General features: G+C 38.5%; 1 protein-coding gene across 7 annotated transcripts in view; it reads right to left on the bottom strand.

Annotated features, from left to right (window-relative positions):
* The window catches only part of fryb (furry homolog b), a 64,654-nt gene that overhangs the window by 34,076 nt on the left and 10,161 nt on the right, over positions 1–20,417 (bottom strand). For 3 of the 7 annotated variants that reach the window (XM_084103705.1, XM_084103707.1, XM_084103709.1), the window contains exons 1-7: positions 15,417–15,729; positions 10,523–10,713; positions 4,514–4,567; positions 3,426–3,565; positions 948–1,038; positions 529–608; positions 240–320 (exon numbers count right to left, since the gene is read on the bottom strand). In XM_084103705.1, coding sequence (XP_083959831.1) covers positions 240–320; positions 529–608; positions 948–1,038; positions 3,426–3,565; positions 4,514–4,567; positions 10,523–10,713; positions 15,417–15,486 — 707 coding nt within the window. In that variant the 5' untranslated portion in view covers positions 15,487–15,729. Of the gene's footprint in view, positions 1–239; positions 321–528; positions 609–947; positions 1,039–3,425; positions 3,566–4,513; positions 4,568–10,522; positions 10,714–12,646; positions 12,998–15,416; positions 15,730–20,417 lie in introns of those variants that run through there. The other 4 variants (XM_084103708.1, XM_084103703.1, XM_084103704.1 and 1 more) reach the window with 2 other exon arrangements.

Raw genomic sequence — 20,417 nt, 5'->3', positions numbered from 1 at the left:
GAATCATGAAGCCATCCATTTAGGGTTTAAGTTAGGTGGGAATTTTATTGCAAATGGAAGTGGTTTTGATTCAGGATCAAGATTTTACATTGGACTTCAAAGTGGTGACCCAACACATTACCAAACAAAAATGTCCTTAATATCAGATGGTTTCACTGGTCCAAAATCCCACTCCACATATCTAAATATGAAACATTAAATAAGCTCTTATTAGCTGATTTTGCTGCTTCATAATTTACCTGGACTGGGCCACGACACCGACAACCTCTGCATACAGATCAGCCACAATGTGCATGTTGGTCGTGTTGGGCCCAAGGTATCTGCAGGACAGAGAAATATCATAATTCTTCCTGTCCTTCTGTAGAATCCAGTCACACTTAACCACACTTACATTTACAGCGAGTATGCATGATTTAGTGAAAATTTAAATGATATAAGATGCTTATTAGGCAGATTAACTAATGAAAACACATGCAGGAAAATAATGGCTTATGGTGGATGGAGGAAATAACTTAAATGGATCATTACCCCTCTTTGTATTTGAAGTGTTTGAATGCCAGGTTAATGACTTCCTGAATGAGGCCATCCAGAAGAGGATGGAGAGGGATCTACAAAGAGAGAAAGCGGCAGGATAAGTAAGGGGAAGAAACACTGTATAACGTAAATGAAATAATAAAACAAAATAAAATAAATGCATTTATCTATTCGTTTTATTTATTTAAAATAAGCAAAATTCAAGGGTTAAAAAACTAAAATTAAATGAAATAATATTTAATTACAAAGCAAAGGATTAATTATAAATATATTTATATAAATTATGTGTTCATGAACAAGGAAATGGCCAAATTAAATTATGACAATACAAATTCCAAAGAGATATTTCTGCTTCTTGTTGCATTTGTTTCAGGGCAGGTTGTCAGTTTACTGATCATTCAATCATAACCTACCTGTTTTAAAACCTCAATAAGCACAAGTGAGAATATGAAATCTATTGCCAAGTCTCTTCTTTCCATCAGATAATCTTTCTGCTGTTCATCACTGAAAGAGACAGGGAACGAGAAGAAATTGAGTGAAATTGCATTTTGATAATCACTGCTTGCTTACTGTAAGTCAAAAATATAAACATGCTTCTGAGGTCTGTGTCATGAGAGCTTCTGAAATCCTCTATGGTCTGTATTTGATTCTGAAGCACTGATGTATTCAAACCTAACTGCCAATAATGTTATTTGATTAGGTTCCACAGTCATGAGATCCCATATCATTGCTGAGAAAATGTCTGCTTTGCCTTCACCACTCAGGGCCTGAATTTTGGTGTGGGGAAAAAATCTGATCTAAAAAAAAAATATCTGATTTACGCAAAAAAAATAATTCCTGCAGGTTTCGAGCTTATAAGATGGGAAATACCGGCAAACATTTATTCAGTTAACTTATTGGTTGAATAAGCAAATGACTCCACACAGATTATCTGATCAAATTAGTCATTTGAAAACTTTCTGTGAGACATACGGTCACAAAAAGCAAGAGTGATTCAGCACTACTGCGTCTTCTTTTAAAATGTGATTCACATCCCCACATCGTCTGTACAAATGAGCTGCACGCTGCAATACAAGACCTTCGCTCACATTTTGGGACAGAATTGTCACTTGCCCAATCGGGCCAGTGTTGCATTCAGTAGTACTCGCGAGCGCCCAGAGCGCACACGCATAAAGCCGCCTCTTAAACAGCTCGTGAGAATCAAAATGAGTGCTTTTTTGCGGCTTATTACACTTAAACTGTTCCTAAACCTGCTACTGTCTGTGTCATTAATGTTAATCAAACAACAAAAGGATTTAATTTATACAATGCAACATTTGATTTATTTAATTTCTGTAGTAGCTATTCCTGTACCTGAATACTGGTAGACCTACCTAAAAACCTTAAAGCATGCACTCTTTATTTCATTTGTATTTTATTTTATTGTATTTATTAGTGCTTCTGCTTGTAATTTGTTTATTTGTTCTTGTTTACTTTGTAAATTAAATTCAAGGTTGAAATCAAGCTTCCTTGTTCTGTGTAAAATCATGCGCAACAAAATGACCCCACTGTTAAATGACAAATACATAGAGTGAGCATACATTTAGGTGAGATAAATGTAATTTAAAATAATAATATAAAAAATTAAAATGGGACTGGAAAAGAAAATGGGACTAATTTCTAAAATACACAATAAATGTTAAAAAACCAGCAGACAATGCTAATCTTGTTGGCACAACAGTTTAAAAACAGCCGATCATCACATTCCTTTCGGCTATTTACTGGCCTTATATCGGATGAGCTGCTTCACAGTGCACTGCAGTACAGATTGTATTTCATCAGATGAAGGCAAGGCTTCCTGATGACAGCCATTAATTACAAGCTCCCATCCACACTAGATCACACATGCATAAACACACAAATATACACTTGCGCAGAACACCATAAACACGCTTATGCAACAGACATGAAATCAGATTATATTGACACAGACCTGTGGAAATGAGACGAGCAGACACTTGTGCTCTAGTTTTATCTAAAGTTTGCACTACAGACAGGGTGGAAACTGAATACACTTTTCGCCATACCTGCCAATGGCAATTAAGTAGGGATGCACCAAAAAAAGAAAATTCTGGGCTGAAACCGAAAATTCAGGATGCACTTGGCCGATAAATATATAATAAATAATAATTGAATAATCTATTAATTAATCAAAATGATTTAATAATGAACACTTAAAAATCTTGAGTTGTACAAACATTTAAATTGCACATAAGGCAGTTTTTATGTCAACTTTTTAATAACATTGTTTCTACCCCAGTTTGTTGGTGAAATAAAAACATTTAAATGACAATAAACTGTAATAACTTGTTTTTATTCAAACATACATTAAATAATGAAGACATCACTAACAGGTTAAGAAAAATATAATGAATATGTAATACAGTGCATATATTTAGCAAAATGCCCTTCTCTAGAGTCATTTTATTGTATTATAATATCATCAGTCCAGAGCTAGAGTCCACACAGCTGACATGTTTAAATGCTGTAGCTTATCCATGTTGTGTGCATGAGATTGATTCTGAACACAGTCAAAATGTGCCATCGGAGAAGCGCTAATTAAACCTTTGTTTCAGTCACTGATTTCGGCCTTCTAAAATCATTGCGACCCGAACCGAAAATAGCTGTTTCGGCTGAGATTTTTTCCGGTAGCTGAAATTTCGGTGCTTTCCAACAATTAAGCATCTATTTTGTACATATGAAAGGTACAAAAGTTAGTTACCAATACCCTATATGGGTATTATTTTGTCTGAGGAGAGTTCACACACTCCTAATGGCATTTCAGTTAATATTTTCAGAGAGTATAAAAATAGTTTAGAAATGTAACTTTAAATGTAGGCAAGGGAACTCACTTTTTGGACTTTGTGTTTGCACGTGGACGGTACTCATGGGACTCGTCTTCCAAACCGTTCTGTCTTTTATACCAGTCAAACAGTGTCCGCAGGATGGAGGGAAGACAATACTCAGCAAGAGAGCTCATAGTGCTGATCAGCTGTGGAGAAAAAAGGTTTTGTCACAGCACTAATTGTACAGCTCAAAATGCAATGTGATTTAACTGAGGCTAGACACGGAATGGAATATTAGCAGTATACTGTACACCACCTATCTTATAAAAATAGGATGTGAAACAGTATGCAGTTTCGATCAATTATGAACTGGAGTAATTTAAGCAGGCAGAAAATGTGACTAAATTAAAAACAGAGGGTAGTATGGTGTGCCGAACATCACCTGAATGTGTACATATGAAAGAAACACAATATATTGCAGGTAATTTAGCGCAGTCCGTTAATGACACAATTATGACATGGTCCCAAAACATGCCTGTTCTTCTGCAACACACTCAAAAGTATGTCATTTTTCTTCACAAAAAGTGTACATACTTTAAGGGCATAGTACGAGTAAGCGAATTGGGACACAGTGAAAATGTTACCATGACGAAGTGAAATGTTACTTATGGGTGGAATTTGGGTAATCAGAAAACAGCCAGAATTAAGATCTAGGGAGTGAATGTGGTCATACAGGCTGGGCTAAACCAAATAGAGGAAAGGAGTGGTGTCTGGGCAGAGTTGGCCTGGTATTCCCCCAGTCACTGTGAGATGTTCAAGAACCCACACACATTCAGGCTACTTAAGAATTCAATACAGAAGGGTAAAGTCAGGACAGCACAGCACCAGCTACAGGAATGCTATTCTTAGGGTCTGACTGATGATGACTCAAAAAAAGTTGTCCATCAATAGAGAAGGGCCGGAAACATTGGATGGTATGGGAGCAGATCATTAATTCTTTGTCAGTCTTTTTCAACATTACTTTATATTTTCTGATTGTGGAAACAAAACAAAATCATGTCTCAAAGCCCTAATTGTTTAATTGTCAGTGTGTGTCTGGTAGAGTTAAAGTCTTAAATGTTAGGAAGGATGTGGAAAATGTTACTTAATCTCACCTGATCAAACTGCGGGTCTTCTCCTCTTTGTAGAGATTTGGTGAGGGGCTTTTCCTGCAGAACATCAAAAAGAACTTAGGAGGCATAGATCATTGGTTGCAGATCTTGCTTTTGTAATGCATGAACTTGAAAAGCCCAGATTAAACATATAATCAAGACCTAGGGGTGGGCGATATGACCAAAATCTTATATCTGTCACAGTCTTAGGCTGTATGAATGCACAAGGCAAAAGCATTACGAATAAAGTAGTCTTTAATGATAACACATGGAGAGAGTACAAAACAACGTAATACAATAGACGAGAACCGACAGGGGTCTGAACACAACAGGGAGCTTAAATACAAGATGAACACAATGACTTAAAGGTGTAAAACATTAGTAATCAGACACTAATAAGGAGAAAATCATTAACCAATGAAACCAGATCTAAATGTAGAGTAGACAAAACAGGAACAAACAGAACAGAACAACAAAATAGAATAGATAAATGTGTCAGTACAGTACGCCCAACCCCCACCGAAAAGGTGAGTCTTCGCGTCGTACAATGTCCAACTGAGGAGGGAGGGAGGGGTCTTTGGAGGTAGGTGTGGAGCTGGTAAAGGTCAGGGACCAGGAGGACACCATGGTGGACCCGACGGTGAGAGGAGCCAGGGTGGAGCATTGACTGAATGGCTGGGTGGAACTCTGGGAACAGACTGGCGAAGGCAGAACAAGGGTGTATGGAGTATCTGGTGAAGCAGAGAGGCCAACGAACCAGGGCAACATCCACGGCCCGGAAGCCCAAGGTGGAGCTGCTGGCTCCTGGGTCTGAAGCGGAGACAGGGGCTCGGCAGACCGGGGCAACAATGGAGGGAGTGAGGACAATGGAGAAGTCAGAGGGACGGAGAAACGGGTGGAGCTGACGGGCTGACTGGCTGAGGTGGAGACATGGGCCTGGAGGCCTGAGGTGATGCAGGGAATCCTCATCATTGTGTCAAGCTGCACAGAGCTAGCAGCGGGGACAGAGCCGAGGAGCTGAACGATACTTGTGGAACCAGCGGAGTACTGGACGGAACCAGTGAAGGGGATGGGACCAGGAAGTTGAGTGGGAACCCCGGAGCAAGAAGATTTCCGGATGAGACCGGGAGCATCCAGATAGCCGGACAGGACCGGGGAAAAGGCAAAGACTCGAAGGTGGGGAATCAGGATGGAACTGGATCCGTGGACCCTGGGCAGCTATCGTCGACTCCAGAAAGATCCAGGTAGCTGGCTATGGCTCCTTTTCTGCCTCGTTGGTGTAAACGGGGAGTCGCCCTGCTGTAACAACCACAACCAGTATTCCACCAGCGACCTTTGCTCACAGGTGACGAGACGACATAAGGATGGTAAGTCCATATTTCTTGTTCTGCTCATTTTGAGGACCCCTACCAAGACCCGCAGACTTTTACAGACTTCAAACTACATTCACCAAGTTCTACACAAAGTCCTTGAGTGTTTGATACATATTTAGGCTAATTCTGATCAAGTTAGTACATTCAGCTTTCTTGAACACATTATTAATTTTTTCCTCTAAAATCTGTGTAGAAAATATTTAAAAAAACTTGTCTTGCTGTGAGCATTATCAAAGGCTTCAACAATCCTTGAAGACTCTTTGACAGATTATTGACGCTAAAACAACAGTAATCCTCTGAAATTCCTTAATTTGAACTAAACAGGACTAAACTTAATCTGAACAGGCGTGGGAAAGTGGGCCAAAGAGCCAAGAGAACAACTTTACTGGGGCTGGAACTGGAGGTCAAGTCAAGTGATTAACCCTATAACACGCAGACACACTCGTGGACACACACACGCGCTTTCAGACTGGCGAGGATTGACAGGGTCAGATGAAAGGGCAAAGGAGAGCAGAAATTCTACAAACAGGTTGATGTCTAGGTCATGGCTTGTGCCCTGCTTCTAAAGTTACTGATTTCTAGTATGGTTGAAATTTGTGTTTCCTAGATAATAATCTGGTGCAAAGTTACTGTTGTGATCAATAAATTGAGAACTGTACATTAGGGCTGCTCGATTATGGCAAAAATCATAATCTCTATTATTTTTGGTCAATATTGAAATAACGATTATTTAACATGATTATTGGTGGGCGATGTGATCACAGTCTTATTTCATGATATTTCACGATCTTATTTCACGATAAAGTTTTAAATATGGATATTTTTCTTACACCATCGCATCACTTCACTTCAGAAGGCCTTTATTAACCCCTCGGAGACGTTTGGGATACTTTTATGTTGGATATGATGCACTTGTATGGACTTAAAAAAATGGTGCCCATTCACTCCCATTATAAAGCTTGGAAGAGCCAGGACATTTTTTTATATAACTCCAATTGTATTTGTCTGAGAGAAGAATGTCATGTACACCTAGGATGGCTTCAGGGTGAGTAAATCATGGGCTAATTTTAATTTTTGGGTGAACTAAGGCATTTTGACATATTTGTGTGTAGGTCTGCGGTAAGGCATGTATCCATATCCCATTTGCTTATCCGCGTTCGGCTCCGACTCGAAGCACGCACACAGAAAGCCACCTGGGGAACAGTGTCTCTTTTGCGGTTTATTGCGCTTTTAATATATAGTAGACTGCATTTCACAACAGTAGACTGCATTTACTAAACTGAATGTAAATGAATGTAAATTAGGTAAATAAGTTTTTCTGCAAGGTCTGATGATTTTAATTTCTCTGCCTCTCATGATCTGTTTTATAATCTCTTGTACAGAGTGGTAATGTGGACTGTAGTCCAGCAATTGTTATTAATGAAAATGAGATTAGTCAGCAATTAAAGTGCCTTAAGACAAAGCAGCAGGCCCTGATGGTATTCACCCACGTACTTTGAAAGTCTGTGCTGATCAGTTGTGCTCAGTTCTTCATTAAATTTTTTCTTTGTCCTTGTCTTCATCAAAAATACCTGAAATGTGGAAGACATCGTGTCTTGTTCCTATTCCAAAACATGGTAATGTGGGTCGTAGTTTAAATAATTTGAGACCCATTGCTTTGACATCACATATAATGAAATGTTTTGAAAGGATTATCCTTGGTCGTCTGGGTACAGTTGTCAGTTTTTCAAGATCCATTACAATTTGCATATCGAAAAGGTGTGGGAGTAGATGATGCCATACTTTTTATGTTACATAATATTTATAATCATTTGGAAACAACTGCCAGTTCTGTTAGGATTATGTTTATTGATTTTTCTAGTGCTTTTAATACAATTCAACCACATGTTTTAGCCGATAAATTGCTGCATTGTAACCTTCATAGTACAACTATTATTATGTGGGTATTGGATTATCTTCTCGACCCCAGTTTGTTAGCTGGGTGATACAATGTCTGACATTATTTTAACTAAAACAGGAGCCCCCCAATGCACAGTTTTATCATCCTTTCTTTTTTCATTGTATAGTGCTGAATATAGGCACACTCAGACATCAGACAAGTTTTCAGACGATACCACCCTTGTGGGTTTAATTAATCAAGGTAATGACGTGGACTATAGAAGAGAGGTTGAAGTATTTGATACATGGTGTGATGAAAATTTCCTAAAATTGAATGTGGAGAAGACTAAGGAGTTGGTCATTGATTTTAGAAGAAAAAAAGAAGTGATATTACCAGTGATAATTAAAGGTCAGAAAATAGAGATTGTTCAGTCTTATACATATCTTGGTGTCCATTTGGACAGTAAATTAAAATGGAAGAAGAATAGTGAGGCTATTTTTAAGAAGGCACAATCAAGACTATTCTTTTTGAGGAAGTTGAGTTCTATTGGTGTCAGTAGGAAGCTTCTTTATGTTTTTTATCAGGGAATCATGGTTAGTGTTTTGTTTTATGCAGTGCTCTGTTGGGGATGTAGTATCACTGTAGATGATAAAAATAGGATTAATAAATTGATTAGAAAGGCTGGCCCGGTTATTGGCCTTAATCCTGATTCACTTGAGGTCATTGTGGACAAGAGAACAAGGGCAAAATTAAAAATGATTCTGTGTTACAAAGGTCATCCACTACACTGTATCTTTAGTGGACTTAAAAGCTAATTTAGTGGAAGATTAGTAATGCCTCAGTGTTCTACAGAGCGATTTAGAAGGTCTTTTATTCCTACTGCAATTAGGTTTTTTAATGAAGTTGTGCAATTTTTGTATACTGATTGTTTTTGTTTTTAATGTTTATTTGTCTATTTGTTGTGTTTGTAATGTGCAATTGTGGCAAATGAGTTTCCTCTTACAGGGATTAATAAAGTTTTCTAATCTAAAATTTCACAACACTTACTTATTTGGCTGTTTGGATGTTAAGTTTAGACTTAAAAGAAAGCGCACCGCTGTGAAGAAAAGGAAGGTGTGCTTGATGAAATGCGGCAGTGGCACAATAATTGTTTTACCTCGATTATCTTGTTTTCATAATCGTTGGAAGTCAAAAACAAAAATCAATTACAATTAATCACAGCCATACTGTACATTACTGGAAGTTGACTGGAAAATGCACTTTCTGATAAAGCACCTCAACCGTGATGACATTTATTCGCTTAAAGTACACACCGTTTAGGTGCGGTATGCATTTAGAGATGGGGGTGCTGAGAGCTTTGACTGTTTCTCATACAGAATAGGCGAAACCCATTCCTGTCCACTTAAATCCACTCCAGCATAATGGAATTACAATGATTCAGGGAGACCAGGCAACCTGAGCCACTGCAGAAAAAACAGACACAGTATCTTACGGCTATTAGTGCAGTTTGAAGATATATTGTGAAGTATTACTGTTCGATGCCTGCCAGCTAAAGCAATTACAAATGAAAGCCATTGCAGGGTCATTAATATCGTGTGCCAGGGCTGTTAGATATCTCTACTCCACTGTATAACTGATTTAGACAGCATACTGTATACTTCCTGTTTTTCCAGACTACTCAACATACCAGAGAATCAGCTAAAACAAGGCATAAAAAACCTCAAACCCAACTGTGACTTCTGGCAACTTCTTATAATATGGGCTAGATCAGGGGTATTCAATTAAAGTTCCAAGACATATAGTCTCAATATTTCCTTCCCAGCGGAGGTCCGTACAATACTTTTATGGAACAGTTATCCCTTTCCATTGAGGCACCCGTAGTACTTAAAAAACTAAACACTCAATTTATTCATCAAAGATGAAAATCTTGGGCCCAGAGAGCCAAAACAGTGATGTCTAAGAATTTTTACCAAAAATTTACCAAAAAAGTATTTATTTCTCCCAACTGGATATGAATATAAAAACGTTAGATCAGATGTTTTAACAGGCTATTATTTTATTTTACATTTAAACACCTTTGTGTATGGCACATAGAAATTCTAACATAGTTTATTATGAAATGCCCTTTATATGCTGATTAATAATGCTAAATATATGAAAAAACGTCACGTTAACTTGTCTCAAACCTGGTTTAGTTAAACAGTCAGAGTCATCTGTATGACAGATTAAAATATATATATTTGTAAGATATAGATATTTGTATTAGCTGCACTCATGTTTTCTGCAGTGTTTTAGCGAAAGTATCTATTTTGTTGCTCACCGTGTTTCTGCTACTGTTGTTAAAATAACGCGTCATTTGCAGATCTTAATGTGGTACTTTACATTGTTAGAGAGGGAGAGAGAGAAGCAACGTGCACGGAGCAGAAAGGGCTTAAAAGAAGCACCTTTGTCTCTTGATAAAAATATTATAGATAAAACTCCGAAAGATCATTACCATAAACAACCCTGAGTGCTTGTGGTGTGAACCGCTCTGTTGTTTTGACGTGCTGCTCACTTTAATCTGTAGAAACGGTAAAATGGCGCAATTATGTCGCGCAATCAACCACTTGAATATGGACAAGATGTTATTTACTTGCATTTGAGGTCTTGTGTCTTAGATTATCTGCATGTAAAGGCTTTAAAAAAAAAAGATCCCAGTAGATGTTAAACTTTGTCTTGTCTGAAAAATGTCTGATAAATATAAAAAAATAGGTCTCTTACCAGTGGTTCTGCCATGATGATGCGTATTTTGCGTTCAGACAGGGTGGTGAAGTTGGCGAATAGGCTTTTGAGGACATACTCGCCCGGTTTGCTCTCGGGGTCCACGGTAACCGGCATGGTGGCAACAGGACCTTTCCTCTCACCCGGAGCGCAGCTCACTTGGGGGAGGGGGCGCTTTCCTACGGGGGATGCTGGGAACGCACAAAAAATATAGGATTAGTTTATTATGGATCTTATTAGTAGCTCAACTGTTGTGAGCTCAATTGTTGTGTTGTCCACTCTCCAGAACATTCTCATTCACGGTTCCATGCTGGTGGAATGATCTCCCCACCCTCATACGGAATGCAGAATCCCTGGCAACATTCAAAAGACAACTTAAAACTCACCTCTTCCGTGAGCACTTAACCTCTTAAAAAAAAAAAAAAAAAACTTTCCTTTTCCCTTAATCCTCCCTTGTCTGGCTTATGCTACTCTAAGCATTGCCTCCACTTTGTATTTTTAGCACTTCTTGCATTGTTTTTCTCTCTTTTCACGATGACTCGCTTAATTTAGTCCTAATTTGTAAGTCGCTTTGGATAAAAGCGTCTGATAAGTGACTACATGTAAATGTAAATGTGATAATTATTCTATATGACTCGGTGCGCTGTGCACAAGCTCTGACGTGTGGTGCTGGTGAAATTATCTTAAATCCAGCTTGGGTCATTTTCTGATCCCACACAGAGGCAAAAGTGTCTGACCAATCAAATGCTTTGAGATGGAATGGTCTCATCAGATTAGCAAATGAGAGTGGTGCTGTCAAAGGCCCGGGACTATGCCTTGAGAGCACCATCTCACAGTCGGCCAGGGCTAGAGCAGCTGGTGTTTTCATTTTTGGCAAGACCATGTCATCACTCCCAAAGGAGGGAGGGGGTCAGCCGGCTGGCCGGGGCCGGGGGAGCCCACGTCATGTGGCTGCAGGGGCTTCTAGCATGTGCTCCTCTTAGAATAGACCCCTGCAACATCACAAGTCACAAGCAGCAAAACGCATGGCAAAATATAATCTTCCTAACAGCAATATGAGCAGTTTAAAGAGACTTGCAGTAACTTAAAATGAGGCAATTACCTTAAAATGATGATTGCCTAAGCGGTTTTATTAAGAGTTAGAGATTAAGGCTGTAAAAAACTTTTAAAGGGGTCTCTCATCCACATGCTTTTGCTCATTTAAAACTAAAGCAATCTATGTAAAAACACTGATGCATTGCTGCTGCTGCAATAACAACAAACAAGCAGCATCAAAGAGGACACAAAATCAGTATTACACTTTTTCTTCTTTAATCTTAAATGTCATCTAGATTTTTCAGTTTTTTTGAAGAATAAGTGAATGATGTACATGCAAAACTTGTTGCACAACAACACAATATTACAGTGATGTAGATGTTGTCAAATCTGCTGTCAAATCAGTAGATGCTGTCTACTGAATGCAGTTGTGGTTTCTATGATATTCTGGTGTTAATACATATATATAGTTCTGAGAAATACAACCTTATGCTCCAAATAAGTAATGGACTGCAATAAGTAACATCAAGCTGATGTTATGTGAACTAAATTTCCTCTCGCAGACCTCGGTACCTGAATAGTTTAAACTTCACACCATGTTAATGGGAGTTCATGACCTGACACCAGGGTTTCACTGCTCAGGTCAACAGTAGAACATTTGAATGACAGCTAAATCAGTATGCTAAATGACATGAGATACAAACTAGACAGAAAACCCCAATATTTAGCAGCTGTTAAATCATTATCAAACAATACTAAAACAGACGTCAGTTGCAAATGTATTCATTTTCGATTTGAAATTGCTACATATGGTTGGCTTGACAGTCATCTGGAGACAGAATTAACGTCAACGTTATTTATGGACAAACAGCGGATATCAGTTGACACCTCCGAAGTTTCTGTCGAGCCTGAGTTGTTCAAACTGAATGAGGAGGGGAGCTGCTGGAAAGGAATTGTAAAATATTTTGTTCACTACTTTAGCCTTGAACACACTACAAGGAATCCACAGAATGCAACCTCCTTACAGCAAGCGTAGAGAACAAGAACAACACCCACGCACCCACAGACCTTTCGCTCAGTGGCACCTACCAAGGCCCTTGATGAAGCTGATGACGCTGGCCCGACTCCACCGCACGGGAGAAAGCTCCATGGTGCGGCCACGTTAGTTCCAGTAATCCGACACAAAACTAGCCCTTTACCACCACCAGAGCTCCATACATCCCATTTGTTTTCCCGTCCTGTCTTTGTGGACCTGCACCATGCTGGGCAGCCCTATCAAACAGCCATGAACTTGGGATAGCTGGGCTTTGCTCTTGGAGTTATGGGAGTTGGAGAACGCAAGTTCAAGGAACACACCCTTCCTGTGTATAGCTCTTCATAGGCTTTTGACAGAAGCAAGCCCTAACTGAGGAGAAGGTCAAGCTGGAATTTTAGCAAAGCCAAGAGAGAGAGAGTGAGAGAAGAGAAATAGAGAGAGGGTGGGAGGGGACTATTTGGTGCTATATTTAACCTCAGCACTGACACACACCATTCTAACATATTCATTCCTTTTTATTGGGAGCATACATGAATGATCATGAAACATATACAAGATTTAATAATTATAAAAAGCATTGCATTCTAAAAAAGCATTACAAGCACTCTTTATGATATCATAATCGGTGCTATGATTACATCATAATACCCATTATGATATGTATTGTGACATCATAATACCCATTATGACATCATTGATGGCATTACTGGATTTCACTGAAATTCATTACGACACATTGCAGTGAAATCCAATCATGATATCACAATGTTTCCAGTGAAATCCATTGATGCCATCCTAATGCTATCCTAACACTGGATTTCACTGGAATGCAGCAAATGTTATCATAATGCAATTATGACATCATCACTGGATTTCACTCCAATGTGTCACAATGAATTCCAGTTATGATTTCATAATTGCATTGTGATGTCATTCACTGCATTACAGTGAAGTCCAGTGATGATGTCATAAATTGCATTATGATATTGTTCACTGGATTTCACTGCATTATGATGGCATTCACTGAATTCCAGTAAAATTAAGTGAGATCCAGTAATGATGCTACAATGGACATTATGATAACATAACTTCCAGTAAAAACATCATAATGTCCATTATAACAGCATCATTGGGTGGATATTCTGACATAATAAATGCACAACAAGCAGCACGAAAAAACATTCAGTGGAACGAGTTTAATTTGAGTCACAAAGAATGGCTCTTATGAACTGTCTCTTTCTGTCCAAAAAGACCCAAAAAGCATTATAAACAAATGAGAACATTCCCAGATTTAGAGGGACAAATTTAGCAAAGGAAACACAGATGCAGAAACACAGAAACTACAGCAAAGTATAGGCTATAACATAATAATTTTGAATCAGTGCATGGCAAGCCCAGACACACTACCTTCTGTATAATGAAAGCGATTGCTCGGAAATACAGTATGATGTAGTAATCGCACTCACTCTTGATGATGAGTGTACATTAAAAGGAAGCAGCGAAAAGCACTTTATTTATCAATATAATCATAGACTCTCCATATATCTATTTTTCTTTATCTAGCCTTGATTATTTGTTGCTCCATCTCAACCCAATCATCAGTTTATACACAAGCTAATTCACAGCAGGTTGGCCTTATATAAATAAGGGTTGATCTGACAGAAAAGACAGGGCATCTGGAAAGCGTAATAAGTGATAGGGAATTAAAGTGGTGGTTTAGGGAGAAAGAGAGCATGCAGAAAAAGAGATCGGGGGACTGGAAAGAGATTTGAGTGGATTTGCTTGAGTGAGTTAGCAGACTGTTATCAGGCCACCTGTTCTACTTCACAGGGATCGAGCTGCACGTCTAAAACACATGGGAACAAATTAACAGCCACTGTACAGCAACACAGCTCCTTTGTACAAGAAAAAGGCTTTATCACCTTTAGCTGAAAGTTTTACCACGGCTGGCGATGCAAGTTAGAGATCCCTCTAAAACAAACACACTCGCAGCACAGAACAGTGACTTAACATCTCAGAAATTATATAAAATAAGTTTAATAATCAATGAATCAAATAAACAGATGAATCAATTACCAAAATAGTTAAATAAAGCTGTAGGTCCATTTAATCTAAACCACTAACTAGTATGTGAAATTAATCAGGTACATTACGTTCTCCATTTCTCGGCTCGCTTACCGTATGTAAAACAATAACACTTTTACCAAACACAACCCATTTTCCACTCAGCCTTTGCATAAGATGAGTGATCTGATGCATCATTCTTACATCATCAGAGATTTATGATGTCACAGTCACCATCATCATTTTCATACATCATCGGTGAATAACCTTGACATTGTGCACACTCACACACAGTTATGTTTGTACACTGAGAGGTACTGACACGCTCAAATAAAAACACTGCACACGATTAAAAAAAAAACAACAGCACAAATCCTCCTGATCCCGTCACGAGCCCCTTTGGTCTGCAGTCATTACATAACGCAACCTCTCCATCCAAACACTAGTGAACCGGACACACGCACATCATAAAGTAACATCCTAAGTGCATCTACAAGTGTGTATACTGGACAACTAAAGTCAATAATCTCGTTCAAAAGCAGGATGTAAACATCCCAGAGAGAACTGAACAATTTAGTCTCCTGATAAAGTTGACATGAAACAGATTGGGTTTAAATCTCATCACTGGCACTAAGGGATATAAAACTTATCTTCAGCAGATCATAAACAACTCTGTCCTACACAAGGGTGAGCACACAAATGCAGCTGCATCTCACGAGGATGTAGAACATTGCGTGTGTGTGCTGAGTTGGTACTCACTGCTGCCCCAGGATTTCAGCAGAGACTTGATGCTGATCTCAAAAAAGCCTGAGTCCTGCTGGCTGGCCATGGCTGGTTAGCAGCCTCAGTCGCTGTAGCGACACAGAGATGAGAGTCCAGGCAAAGAGAGCTGGTGGAGTGATGCAGAGAGAGATAGAGAAAGGCCGCTTTACAGCGCCATACGCTGCAGCACTGCCTTTCCCTACGTGTCCTGTGTCAGCTCTGAGCACCAACTGTTCTCTCTCCTCTCCTCTCTCTTTCCTGCCCCCTCCCTCCATCAAACTCCCTCATCAGCCGCTCTCTCTCTCGCTCTGCATTAAGAGGATTGGCTCCCAGAGAGAATGAAAGAGAGAGAGAGAGAGAGAGAGAGAGAGAGAGCTGCTGTTTGTGTTGTCCAGTCTCCCTTAAAGGACATTAAGAAAAAAGAGAGGGGGGAGGGGATTTTTGGTTTGTTTGTTTACTGCAGTATTCCCTGAGCAGATCGGTACAACCGTACCTCAACGCCCTTGTTTGCCATCCTGACAATTTACTAAAATGTAAATGTGTTCTCTGTAGGATGACACTGCAGAGATTGCAAGTTGATTTGCTGATATGTTCATTTTCAATGTCTTTCAGCAAATCAGCTTACAATGTACAGCCAATGTATCTGGCTGCCATAAAAACAACACACGCTTCTCTATTGCACACAGTATTTTAATATTAGAATATTAATAATAAGTACTTTAATTTGATATGCGCAATTACATTTTATAGCAGGTGGTGGAGGGCAACAGCCTGTCACTCACAGATCATGTGATCCTGTGTGTTCACTGTGCATGAGAAGATGACAAGCGAGTACGGGAATGGGATTACATCGTCACACCATCTGCTGGCTGACATGCAGAACTGCAGCAACACAACGGAAGATCATTCAAGGCACATGCGCTGTGGGTTTCTAAAGCAAACATGTGGTTGAATACTGCACTGCTGAGCATTTCATTTGACTCATGTTGAAGGTGTAACAGTTCACATGATGACATCTTCGTCTTCTCTGTCTGTTAGGCTTGTTAAATTCCCATGATAGTGTTGTCACCACTGGGCAATGCCTCAGGACAAAGGGCAATATGCTTCAAAATCAAAACTAGTCAGCATTAAACACCAGAATCGAATTGATTCACACCTTTTGCTTTTCACATTTAAAAGAAGAAAAGAGAGACAAAGAAGAGGGAGGGGACTAGAGCTGTATTGAAACCTGTAGAGCTGGTCTGATCATTTCTAAACATTCTGTGCAGGAACAGCAAATGTATGGCGAGAGATTCCTAAGAAATGGCTTCAATGTACACATCTACAAGTGTACAGCTGTACTTACAAGAATATAGAGAAAAGAATTTGTATAAGGGATAATTAAGGTATGTAATGGAACATACCTGAATTTTTTTTTTTTTTTTCAGTTTTTTTTTTTTTTTTTACCAGAACATTCCAGAACATTTCCAAATCCATTTTAATATTTAAAGAGAGCAAGTGCTTAATACACACATACATATAACATTTCTGGTCGTTTTTGGCCTCGTTTGCTCACCAAGGCTGATTTGGAGCTCAAGAAACTTTTCTTATCATCAAGTTGAAATTGTGATTTATATTTTTTGGAGGATTCTTCCAAACGTTCTTACTGTCACTTTTGATCAATTTAACTCATCCTTGCTGAATAAAAGTTTCAATTCCTTTTAAAAAAAAATACCCCCACAGTTTTGGACGGTAGTGTATGATTAGCAGAATTCAACAGAAGCATCTTATTTACAAAACATGCTCTGAGAATTGAACAAGCAAAGCACTGTGTTGCGTTAATGGTTGATACACATCAGTAAAGGAATGTGATGCTAATATCTCAGAGGTTCCCTCACAGCAGAGAGAACATAAGTGTTTTGGAAGAAATGAAAGTAAATAGTTTCCATGTGAAAGCAGTTACCAAACATGTTCTCCTCTATGCCCTCTAAATTGTTGTTGTTTTTCTTCTTTTGTTATCCTTTGCCCTGCCTATATTAAGACGTTGACAGAAACATGCAAAAAAAAAATAAAAAAAAAAAAAATAAATATGAGCAACTGTAATAGTAATGCTTACCTTAGCAAACATACAGTATGTTTACACCAAATTAACAATTTTGGAAGGAGCGGTGTGCTGTATATGACAACTTGATTGACGGAGCATGTAATTACTGCAGCTTTCAGCTAAAGGACTGGAAGAAGATCATTCACATTCTGTCACATCCGAATAAATGTGAAACAGAGTAACTGATCTGTATTCTATGAGATGTGTTACCAAATTAGGCATTAGTATGCATTATATAATGAAATTACACAGCCCAATGAGGGAAATTAAATATGCATATTGTGTAAATAGCTTTAAATTGCTTAAAAAATGTATGCTTTATTTTAGTGCTACTCATTGCATGACAGCTGCAGCTCGCTTAATATGCAGAGAGCCAAAAAAACGTCCCATGAGTCATGACAAAGCTCTGGTAAACACTGCTAGTATTTATAAACAGTAAAGTGGTGAAACAAATCAGTGCAAAAATGAATTGTGTTTGCACTGAAAAAGTTTGGTAACGTGCTGAATTGAGGAGTGTCTGGGTCTCTTGAGGGTTTTACTGCTACTGTGGACTGTGGAGTCGTCCCAGCTGACACTGAGCTCTCCCAGCTGCCCCGGGCACATCTCCACAGCAGCTGGGGTCACACCCACCACTTCCACCACACAGAAACGCTCTCACGGTTTCATCTGGTGAGCTGCTTCAAACAAATCACTTAACAGTACAGCTTACTGTCCAACTGAAAAAATAAATGATCACAAAATACAACTTTTAAAGTGTTTTCAGTTTACATTTTTTTCTGGAATACGTTTTAATGGTATAATTAAAGGATTAGTTCGCATAAAAACGAAAAAATTGTTATCAATTACTCACCCTTATGTCGTTCCAAACATGTAAAACGTTTGCTCATCTTCGAAACACAAATGAACAGATTTCTGTCCCTCCATTGAGTCCAGGCAACTACCACTTTGTAGATTCAAAAAGTTCATAAAACTAATACATATGAATCGAGTGGTTTAGACCAAATTTTCTGAGACTCGACCGGTTTATATGATGAACAGATTGAATTTAGGCTTTTATTCACATATAAATACTAATCTGCAAACAAACAGAAGATTGAAGCTTGAAGCGTAAGAACAAATCTCATTGGTTCTTGCGAAGCTCAAACGTGAAAGTAACACAAGAATGAACCTCATTGGTTCTTGCACATCAAGCAAGCATGCTTGAGCTTCTGTTTACCATATCTAATGTGTGTGTTGTTGATAAATGATTAGGCCTATATATAAATAAAAGTCTAGATTAAATCTGTTCATCATATAAAGCGATCGTGTCTCTTCAGAAAATTTGGACTAAACCACTCAATTCATATGGATTAGCTTTATGATCTATTTATGAACTTTTTGAAGCGTCATAGTAGTTGCATGAACTGTCAATGGACGGACAGAAATCTCTCACATTTCATTTACAATATGTTCATTTGTGTTTCGAAGATGAACAAACGTTTTACGGGTTTGGAACGACATAAGTGTGAGTAATTGATGACAGAATTTTCATTTTTGGGTGAACTATCCCTTTAAATTGTAATAATCAAAACTGCAAACATCTATTTAATTCATAAAACTTTAAAAATGGCATAATTTATTAAAATTTTAACAATAATAGTGCCCAATGAAATGTTTTTTAATTCTGTCTGTTCTTTTATGATTAAATACAAATGTATTATCAAAAACATTAAATGTAACATTCACAGACACTAGTTCATATCACAATTTAATTACTTTTGATGTATTAATCCAAATTTTGCCCAATTTCGTGACATTCCACGTTATACTGTAAAATCCATTTTTATGACTAGATTCCGCAATTCTGTCCACATTTTCCACATTGCATTTATATCATAGGGCCATACCTAAACCCCATTGACTTTCATTGTATGGACAAAATGTTCTGCTGAATTGATATTTAAACATTCTAAAATTGTAAAACGTGTTTGGCAAGCCAAACAAAGAGTGCTATTACAGAAGCCATGCAGGACAATTATGTATGTCCATGTCTGCAGGTACAAGCTGAAATCAACACAGCTGCTTAAAATACATTGCATTAATAATGAAGAGCAATTAAATGCTGAGGCATGTGTTTATTTTGCTGCGTTACTCATGTTAGGCATCAACCGATGATGTTCCTAGCAAACTGTTCAGGTTTTTATTCTCTGTTACGAGAGCTTCACAGCAGTCAAGCATGGATTATCTTTACAAGAAACCCCCAGAATTCCAGGCATTCAGAGCACCAGGCGGCCTCTGCCAGCTGTTAAGACTCTGGCACAGGGATCACTGACTCATAACTACTCAGTAACCAGGATCCTGTTAACATGATCCTAGTTCAGTGTCAGTACTGGCGAGCACACTGGCTTCTAAAACCCATGATCTAATTGGGCTGTTTCCAATAAAAGTCAATGACGGGTCAAGATGCTAAAATTAAATAAGGAAAACCGAGAGAGACTCCTTCAAATGTTACTTGCGGACATTCTTCAAAACAAATCTTTGGGGTTAGATCAACATGAGGGTGAATAAATGAAATTGACATTAATTGCTGTACAGGATTCAGGATTCAGAATTCAGGATTCTTAAGCAATCTAACCAAAACCTCCTCTTTGTTTTCAGCTGTTTTTTTCCTCTTCAGACAACCATCAGTGAGGCTTCTGTGAGGGTTCACAGTCTTTCAGGCATCCAACACACCTGTTCAATGCAGCTCTGAAAAACCAATCACGGGAGACACATGTGCCCACTCAGCAGAAACCCATAATATACTCCCTTTTTAGTTTTGGAGAGGAAAGGACACGAGAATATAGCACCAGATAAAACACAAGACCTTTTCAAACCTTTGAAACAACTAAATTGTTTATTATACTACTAAACCTATCCACTTTCCCTCCAAAGTC

This window comes from Abramis brama (genome assembly GCF_963993115.1).
Source record: "Abramis brama genome assembly, chromosome: 25".
Lineage (NCBI taxonomy): Eukaryota > Metazoa > Chordata > Actinopteri > Cypriniformes > Leuciscidae > Abramis > Abramis brama.
Note: the sequence above shows the minus strand (reverse complement) of the source record. Positions and strands in the feature narration are given on the sequence as shown.